Below are 9,751 nucleotides of genomic sequence, written 5' to 3'. Positions count from 1 at the left end.
GCCTGGAGTGCCGATGTGGCAGCTGTGGTCATGCAGGAAGGGTTGGCTCATGTCTGCCTGGTCACTCCAAGCATGACGCTTACCCGTGCCAAGGTGGAGGTGAACATCCCCCGCAAGAGGAAAGGAAACTGCAGTCAGCATGACCGGGCCCTGGAAAGGTTTTACGAACAGGTGGTGCAAGCCATCCAGCGGCATATCAACTTTGAGGTGGTGAAGTGTGTGCTGGTGGCTAGCCCAGGCTTTGTACGGGAGCAGTTTTGTGACTACATGTTCCAGCAGGCAGTCAAGACCGACAACAAACTTCTGCTAGAGAACAGGTCCAAGTTCCTACAGGTAAGGAGATAAACAGTCTCCAGGTGGGTTAAAAAAGGTTTAAGAGCTTAACAGAAGATAATTGCAGGTGTGATGGGAAACAATTCACTTATGTTCTCTAATAAATTTCTATCTCAGCATCATAAGGAAATTATTTTTAAGCCTCCTAAACTATAAGGTAATTTTGCAGGATACAGGGATGGTTCTTTCCTAGGATACCTTAATGTGGAGTAGAGAAAGTATTAAATATTTAAAACTCCCTATAAGGACGTATTTAATCTTCAATTAAGAGTGAAGTACAAGTTGGAAAATAGTTTAACTGTAGTGTTAATTTATCATACTGAATAGCATGCATGTTTAATAACAACATTCTAAAGCTTTTTAAATAAAAAAAAAAGTACCTGGATGTGATAGAAGTTGTTAATTGTTGTGTTAGTTTTGTACTACATAGGTAAAGATTATGCAGACCATCGCATTTTTTCCAGTTCCTTAGTCATGTCATTGATTGAGTAGGTGGGGTGTTTTGCCTTTCACTGAAATAGGCAAACTCGGAGCCTAAAATAAGTTTTCCTTTTCATGAGGATACTTGTATCATTTTTTAATTGGACTGGGCCTGTAATCTAATGCTTGCAAAAGGCAGGGGGTGGGAGGTGGGCAGGCGGCGAATTGTGTCCCAGTACTTCATGGTCACAACGTTTAGGAGACAAATTGCACCAAGAAGCCTCTTTCTGCATTTGTAGCAAAGAGATAATAGTGAGTGTGAAAAGTTTTTATGTATTTCACAGCTTTGCAATCATAGTTGCTATGCAGTTGTGCAGGTCTTCATGCTTTTTCCCTCTGTCTGCAGTCTGAAGAGGTCTTCCTCTTCTTGAATGCTTTAAAAGGAAGAGGCTTAAGTCTCATTTTCATAGTAGTTTCAAGTGGCCCTAATTTGGGGACTGTCTGCAACAGCTTGCATATTTAACCCAGTCTTTGAATAAGAGAAACAGCTTTCCTGTACTTCTTAAAATACAATTTAAAGGATTTGGTCTAGGCTTGGGGTTGCAGGAGTGATCCTTTAAGAAAAGCATTATGTAGGTTTCAAGCAAGAGATAACTTCCTTGAATAATTATCAAGATAAATATGTTTAGTGGAAAATGCTTGTGATTGGCCAATCAAGAAAATGGTCCTTTTTATTTAAAAAAAAAACCAAACAAAACACACAACAAACCTTTGACTTTTTTTACTCTAGGTCCACTCTTCTTCGGGACATAAATATGCATTGAAGGAAGCCCTCTGCGACCCAGCTGTAACTAGCCGTCTCTCTGACACTAAGGCAGCTGGTGAGGTCAAAGCCTTAGATGACTTCTATAAAATGCTGCAACATGAGCCTGACCGGGCTTTTTACGGTCTAAAACATGTGGAGAAGGCCAACGAAGCCATGGCCATTGATACCTTGCTGATCAGTGATGAGCTTTTCCGCCACCAGGATGTGGCTACACGTGCTCGATATGTTAAATTGGTAGATAGCGTACGGGAGAACATGGGCATAGTACGCATTTTCTCCAGCCTTCATGTGTCTGGAGAGCAGCTTGGCCAGCTGACAGGGGTGGCAGCCATCCTGCGCTTTCCTGTTGCTGAGCTCTCTGACCAGGAAGATGAATCTAGCTCTGAAGAGGATTGATAACAGTGACTTCATTACACAGTTTCTCTTCCAAGTCATGTTGAAATGACATTAAAGGCCCTCCCTTCCTAAATGCTGTGTGCAGATTGCCATGACATGTAATTTAAGTTTTTGATAGTATTTCTTACAGTATATAGCTCTGCTCAGCACACTAGGGGATATCTGTTTTACGGTACTGATTATTGGTATACTGTTCATTGGAGCTGACTGTGTTTGCAAGTTACATGCTGGATCTCCAGCAATACAAGAAACTAATTTGACTCCCCAAAGTTGTACATTCTACATGTTAAGGCAGACTGGCAGCTTAGCATTTTGGAATGTGTATGAGAAAGATGATAAACTAAGAGGGACAAAACTATGCCAGACTGTCTATTTCAGACCATACTGCAAAACAAATGTAAACTTCTTCATGCAAGACCTATCAAAACTGTGCTTGATCTTCTTAGGAACTCGCCATTCCTCCTCAGATGTGGCAAATGAGTAGGATCAACGTCATCTGTTAGGGGGGTTTTTTGGTATTATGAGTCGAACCACCTTAATATTTCTGTGAAACACTTAAAGCAATCTTTCAGAAACCAGACCCTTTAAACTAACCGTTTCCTCCCTAATATAATAATTAGATGCAAGATAAATTGTGAAGCTCAGTGTACCCATTTCGGTTATCTTTCTGAATGCTGTTACCTGGGGGTTATGTCGTGAAGGCTAACAAGGTATGACTTATCTTGTCATTGACTGTGTTCTGATGAATTGGCATTATTTAGCACCCAGTTCTGAAAAGGTATATGAAAAGGCTTACAAAATCAGGACCATAGTTTCCATGAGGTATCTTCTGATAACAAGTAGTAGTAGTTTAAATTCATAATCTGGTATTTGTCTGTGTGTGTACCTCTTAAAAAATATGTAAACTGTGATATAGAAGTAAGGATTACAAACTTGTAAATTGAACTTCAGCTTAAGTTAATGACAACCATAAAACTCAAAATTGCTTTTCCAGTTATGTGATCTGCTCAAAGTGTTGAGAAGCACTGTAATTTTTATTTCTTCACTGGACAGTAAATCTTAGGCTGAGGAAGCAGAAACTGCTTTCAGTTTCTGACATACCTGCAAGAGGATTGTTCAGTTTAAACCAGCGTTTGATGTAATACATCAATAATAATTACAATGAGTGTGAATAAGCATTGCTTTCTCAAATAGGCAGGAGGGGAACAGGAGAGAGTTGCCAAAAATAAATTTCATTTAAGAAAACCATGGAAGACTTCTGAAATACAGAAAGGGACATAACAGTGGAAGATTAAAAACACCAAAACTTTTAGTCTGGGTATAGAATGCTTTTAGAAAAGGCATTTTTAGTGGTACTCCCTATGTTGATGTGTGCCAGCTCTGTGAATTTGGTGTTCTCTATTGCTAGCTGAAACATCAGTCTAAACTCCTTGATAGAGAAGTACCTTTGGGTTAAAAGCCATGCTCCCTTTTCCCATAATCCACACAGTCTAAGGAGTGTATGAGTAGAACTTACATTAGAGCTGTACTTCATTAACACTTTGATTCTTCACTCACTGAAGACAAGCTCATTAAAACAGTTGTTTAGAGTAAGCTTGCACAAATAAGCTATGTTATTTGGGCTTTACCTTTTTGTCTTGAATAGTGTTGAGTGCCAAAAATGATAGAATGCTCAGGTGGGCTTGTTTCAGCAGTTGGGACTGGTTAAATTAAAATTTCTTTATTTTTCTCTTAAAAATCTGACTAAGCTGATTATACATTTTGCCAGCTAGAAAGCACCCTGATCACTGCTATATATGGAGTTAAATGTAAAGAACATACAAAGCAGATATAAGAATCTGACCTTCAATAAATATTACTTATATGCAGCAAATTACAGATTTAAACAGGCTCATGATGTCTAAACAAAGTTAATTTAAGATTGACTGGTATGTTATTAGTTCCCTTCTTATAAATAATGCTGATTTGTTGCAAATGTACATAAATGATACTTACATTCAAAATTGTAATACACCAGGAAATTTTTAGTTTAATTCTCAGCAAACTGAGAGACAAATCAAACTGGTCCTTGGTTGTGGAATGGTTTGCTATTTTATTAGACCAAACTGATTCCAGTTATTCCATTTTAAATGAGAAATTATGAAGAGTTTTTGCTGTGTACTGTAAGATTACAACGCTAATTCTGCAAGTCTGTATTTTGTGCTTGTGATGATGTATCACCAAGGAAAAGAAGCAGCCATTTTGCTTCTTATTTGTTTTTACTGAGATATAACAGCAAACATCTGGTAAGAAAATATGTTCACATATTTTGTTATTTTCACATATTGAGTTATTTACACTTAGAATTAGAATTCTGCACTGACTTTACAATTTATTAGTATTTTTCTTTTTTTAGCTATTGCTATCATGGCATTAAGTTTCTGAAAGAAATACAGATCTAGTTGCCCAAAGTATGGAAGGGTGGGATTTTTTTTTTTAAGCATTTTTGTAGTAAAGTAAATATACAATCACTATGTAGACATGCATCCTGTTTCAGGAAATGGCTTAAGGGTTTGGGATTGACAGTAGGCTGTGTTTGACAGTTGCAGATGCTTAACTTGGCAAAGTTCCAGGGTTGCTAGGATCTTTTACATTTAAATGAATTTTGAATAGTTGAAGAGTCCATATTGACAAAGATGCATGCTTAACATGGACCTTAATGTCTGTGTGTTGGTAACACTTACGCAGAAGATGTACGTTATTTGGAGATCAACTCAGTAAGTGCTAGAGGCATGGGAAAATATTTTTTGTGTCTTTTCTTTGGAACTAAACATACATCAACTAAAAACTGTCCATAATAGGAAAATTCTTCTCTTGCACCATAAAGTATTTTGTAAATTTGAACAGTGTCTCAATTTAGTTTCTGATTATGTTCTGACATAATTCTGTGAATTAGTAGCATGGTTTATCTTCCAATTTTTCAGTTTTCAAAATAAACGACTACACATTGTAGGACTTCATAACGTTTATTATGTTTGGTAGGAAGAAAGCGTTAAAAAAGTATCTTGAAATCAGCTTGATCCTGAACCCTCCTGTGCTCTTAGTTTTGAAGATTCGAATAAATTCATTTATTTAGGTCACAAAGCCTCTCTTGCAAACTCATAGTTTGGAACAGGCCCCAGTTTGTTAGTTTTGTCACCTTTGGCATTTAAATCCAGTAATTATTATATCAAATTTTTGTTGTTGTTTACCAAATAAAGTTTGATGCAAAACTTTAACCATTCAGGTCTTGGGATTATTGTTACAATTCTTAATTCAATCTCTGACATAGGTCAAGCCTGGGCTTTTTCAGCAGTGGAAAGAGTAAACAGGCTGTGGAGCTTCTTATGTGACAGTTGCCCGAAGAATTGCTTAATATGCATAATGTTTAGTCCTGTCACATTTTTTATGCTTGACTCAACTAGGGCATTGACTTTGATTTGAGGATAACTGCTTGTATGGTACGGAATATAAAGGATGTAAGTGTCTCCAGTCTAACTAGTGCATATTCTCAGTAAACTTCTGAACTTGACTGTTTTAGAAATAGCTTTGCTGTGAAAAAATCGTCTGCTAAGGTATCTTAGCTTAAAACAGAGTGTGAGGGAAAAGGTCTCTGAAATCATACTTGTTTATTCTGTTGTCTGAAAATAATTCTTCCTCTTGTCCCACTTGAGGGCTGTACAAGAAACAGAGGGGATGGCTGATATCAGAGCAGCACTTGCTTCCAAGTCAGTGTCTTTTGGGAAATGCAACACGAAACAGCAGCTTTCAAGCCCTGCCAGTTCTTGTCAGATTTTGCTGTATCGATCTCTAATTTATTGCCCTTTTTTTGGGAAATGCTGTGTTCACAGCCAATGTAATTGCTGTCATGCTGCTGTAATAACTTCTTAGAAGTCAAATTAGAGCTGATCATGAATCCTCTGACAAAATAGCTGTTCCATTAGAGAATCTTAATTAGTTGAAACAAGTCCTCCTTTTTAGGAATGTACATACCAGACTCGATGGGAAGCTTTTTCTCTGGTCCGAAATGGAATTTCTAACCAAAGCCAAGCCTAGAATAGCGAAGAAAGACTAGGGTTTAAGGAGTCATATGGGACACAAGATAGAAAGCTTAAGACCCTTTTCTGTTTTGTTGTTAACACTAGGCTAAAGATGCTCCCTTTTCTGTCAGTGTCTTTGGTAAGTACAATTCTACATTGTATAAGCAAATAAATATTTTTATGTTTTGGCCGAGATAGCTAACCCACAACTGACTTAGATATATCTTGGGATGTGGAAGACGCTTTTCAGATTTCTGATCCGAGTGTGACAGGAAAATGATTGAAAGTTGGGACTATTCCTACCTAAAGTACTCCAGCTGTAGTCTTCATGATTCAGAAAAAAAACCCAAGTGGGGTTACATGTTTCAAAAAGATTTTGGACTTTTATGCCGCCTTAACACAAACTGTTAGACATTTACCTTACTTAGAACAAATGTTTTTAGCTGACTTTTTACTGAAAGGACTTCAGAACAAAGAAATGAAGCACAAAACGTATGTGAAGATATATATATGTGTGTGTGTATAAAGATGCAGTATCCTCAAAGAATGTGGTATTTTCATGTTTTAAAAAAAAAAAAGCTAATGACCTTTAGCTTGTAGTTGCTTTGGTAGCTGAAGGAATGACTCCGGATGTAGGCTTGATTGTTATCTTCAGTCCTCAAGATTTGTTTACAGTAGGAGGAGCTTGGTAGCAAGTGCTACATTTAGGATGTCTGACGGTTGTTGAATGATCATGAATGTTTCCTTCAATGGTTTCTGAAACTCTGAAAGCTGCAGCAGGTTCTGCTGAAGAGAATTACCTCTTCTTTGACCTGCAGTGTTCAGCCTGGTGATTTCAAGTATTTAGTACTGCTGTAGGTATTTTAGTTTAGGTGTGAGAGAAATTAATTAATTGCATTTGCTTATCTTACCCAAATAGTTGCCATAAGACCACTTCCACTCCCTTTGGTAAAGAGAACTGTTTTATCCCGTATAATTTATTCCTCTCTTGAGTGGAAATTGCTGTTCAGCGATAGGGTGGCTAAGAGAAGCTGAAATGGGCTTTCTTCAGATATGGTGCTGGGAGAACATCAGCTGTCTGCCGGTACAGCCATGCCTCCTGGGGCAGCGGCTGCCCTTGCTGCAAGACTGTACCTAGGACCTGCTGGGACAGCAGTGGTGAGAGGCAGAAAAGGAGCAGCTGCCTTATGAGGGAGCTTTTCCAAGTTCCAGAGCTGTAAGGAAAGATGAAAAGCTGTGGTTCAATGGAAAACATGAGATGCTGTCCTGGGCATGCAACTTCTTCCCCAAAGAGAGCCACAGTGGGTGTTTGAAATATCTGTACCCGGTTCTAACAACTCATCCTCAGTTGAGGCTAAGGTGCCAGCTGATGTGATTTAAGCTTGTGTCCGACGGAGAGGAGCCTTGAACCTGAGGCTGAGACTTGAAATTGAGATATTGAGACCTTGCTAATCCTGTCACTGTGGAGTAACTAATTTCTGACAAGCCCGCTGCACAAGTGTCACATACGGAGTCATTGCTGTGTCTGAGGCTTGTGAAAGACCTTTGTTTTCCTTTCATACCTGTCTGAAAGCTGCCGCCTTTTCAAAAGTAGTATGTGGTGCTTTGTGAAACAAACACCTCAGTATGTTGCGTTGGCAATCGGTGTCATAAGCGAAGGAAAAATTTCTAGTCAGGCACTGAAAAAAACCAACAACCAACAACAGAACCTGATTGAAATAAACCTTCCAGAGTTTTTGAGGGGGTGCTTAGTGAGAAGAACCAGTAAGTGAAAGCCAGAAAAAAAAAATGTTAGGAGGTTTGTTGGGTTTTTTTTAACAGTGTTTCAGGTTGTTTCAACGAAAGCATTGTTTTTTTAGGATAACCAGACTAGTAAGTCAAGTCAGTCAAATGGCAAGTTTTAGACTTCTCTTGAAAGCCTCAGAAATTAGTTATTAAAACTCTTATCAATACATAGTCAAGCGCTGTGATCTTGGCAAATAACAGATTTATGATTGCTTAAGCAATGGTAAGCTGTCTGCATATGTTTTCTCCAAGTCTACTTGCATGGTCCCGTGTATTTTTGTTATGAGACAAAAGTCCTATTATCTTCAGAAAGAACAAAATTAATGTTGATAATTAATGCTGACAACTGTGAGTCTAACTTTTCCTAATTTTTAAGACTGCCTTTCTAGCCTAAATAGGTTATATAAATTTATATTAGTTTGTTTGTTTGTTTTTTGGTTTTTTTTTTTTTTTTAGGGGAGAGTATTGAAATTGTCACTGAAAAATGTTTAGGGCTTTAAGCAGTATTTTGAAATCGAAGTTTTCACTTTTACTTCTAGAACACTTTTAAAACTACTTTGTTCCCTAGCTTAAGCACTTTTATTTTGACATAAGAACTGGCAAGAAATAAATGTGTGTTGGAGAGCAGAAAGTTCCTACTACTGGAAAAATGAGAAGTTGGAACAGCCTTCCAGTCAGAAAAATCAGAGCAAAAGGTCGCTTTTATATGGATTTGCTTACCCTGAAAACTATGATGTAGTTGCCAGCATTAGATAGGAATCAATTCAGCAGTCCTGTACCCTATGCTCTGAACAGAAGCAGAGTGCTTGCTGTTATTTTATGCTGTGGTGTTTTAGCAGAGCATTGTGTTGCCCCGTTTATATCAATCCAATCCTTAGCACATATGTTCGCACCGCATCTCAACAGATGCACCAGATTGCACCACAGTACTGGCCTCACGTCAGACAGGGATTAGCTGTCTGAGCTGATGATGCAAAAATGCTTAGACTAGGTACCTGATACGGGTTTTATGAGTATTTTCCTTTCGATCTCTGCCAATTTGGTGTCCTCCAGGAGCTTTAAATATCTATTAAAAAGGGGTTTTTTGAGCATTTTATTTGTAAACAGGCATCAGACTCAAGTCATTGATCATTAAATGTGTTTCCTTTAGAAAGCATGTTTCCTCCAATGATTCTGAAGTGACCTACTGTGAGTTGGTCCTCTGTATATGTCAACACAGTTTACGAAAGTCTGTTTCAGACAAAGGCAACTGCGGTATCCAAAGTTGCGGTATCCAAAGACCTGTGGACCAAAGGAGAATAAAAACAGAGCAGCATCAGCACTTCTGTGCTGCCTCATTGCTGGGCTGGAAGGAAAAGCTGAAGTGACCCGTTGCCACTCTCTGCTGCTGAAACTGTAGCTGAGGTGTTGCTGGCATAGGGCTGATGTTAAATCTATGATAAGGTAGCACATATTAGCACATACTTGCAAAACGAGTATTGGGAACCTAAAAGTGGTGGCATGAGGCTCTTTTGTGCTTTTTTTATGAGGTCTTTTTTTAACATTTGCCGCTCCCATTGACTTTAGAAGACTGAATCACTCTTGAGTAACACCAAAACTGACCTTAGCTTTGCAAACTTCAGTTTAGCCTGGACAAGTGGTACCTGCACAAGAAAATAAAATTTCCTCCATGGTACTTTTGTGAAGTTGATGCAGATATTTGAAAGAAAAAGTAACAGGTTCTTTATGGAACTCCTGGTAACACCGGAATACTTTCTGAACAGGAGTGGGGTGGTGAGATATCTTAAAATCATGGGTGTACTTCATGTGCTGTGGGTGGGAAACGTAAGTTATTAGCGCCAGTAATTCATGTAGAAAGCTCTATCTTCAACTGCATCTAAAAAACAGGATGTTTTTCTACCTCTAGAGTCCAGCTTTAATTTTGGGGGGGGAA

General features: G+C 38.4%; 1 protein-coding gene across 1 annotated transcript in view; it reads left to right on the top strand.

Moving 5' to 3' along the window:
- PELO (pelota homolog (Drosophila)) overlaps positions 1–2,321 on the top strand; it is a gene marked incomplete at its 5' end in the record, with an annotated part of 2,806 nt that extends 485 nt beyond the window's left edge. Inside the window, 2 exons of the mRNA XM_010283288.1 lie at positions 23–333; positions 1,544–2,321. Of these exons, the coding sequence (XP_010281590.1) occupies positions 23–333; positions 1,544–1,975 (743 nt within the window). The remainder of the gene's footprint in view (positions 1–22; positions 334–1,543) is intronic.
- Between the last annotated feature and the right edge of the window lie 7,430 nt (positions 2,322–9,751).

This window comes from Phaethon lepturus, unplaced genomic scaffold (genome assembly GCF_000687285.1).
Source record: "Phaethon lepturus isolate BGI_N335 unplaced genomic scaffold, ASM68728v1 scaffold15353, whole genome shotgun sequence".
NCBI lineage: Eukaryota > Metazoa > Chordata > Aves > Phaethontiformes > Phaethontidae > Phaethon > Phaethon lepturus.
Note: the sequence above shows the minus strand (reverse complement) of the source record. Positions and strands in the feature narration are given on the sequence as shown.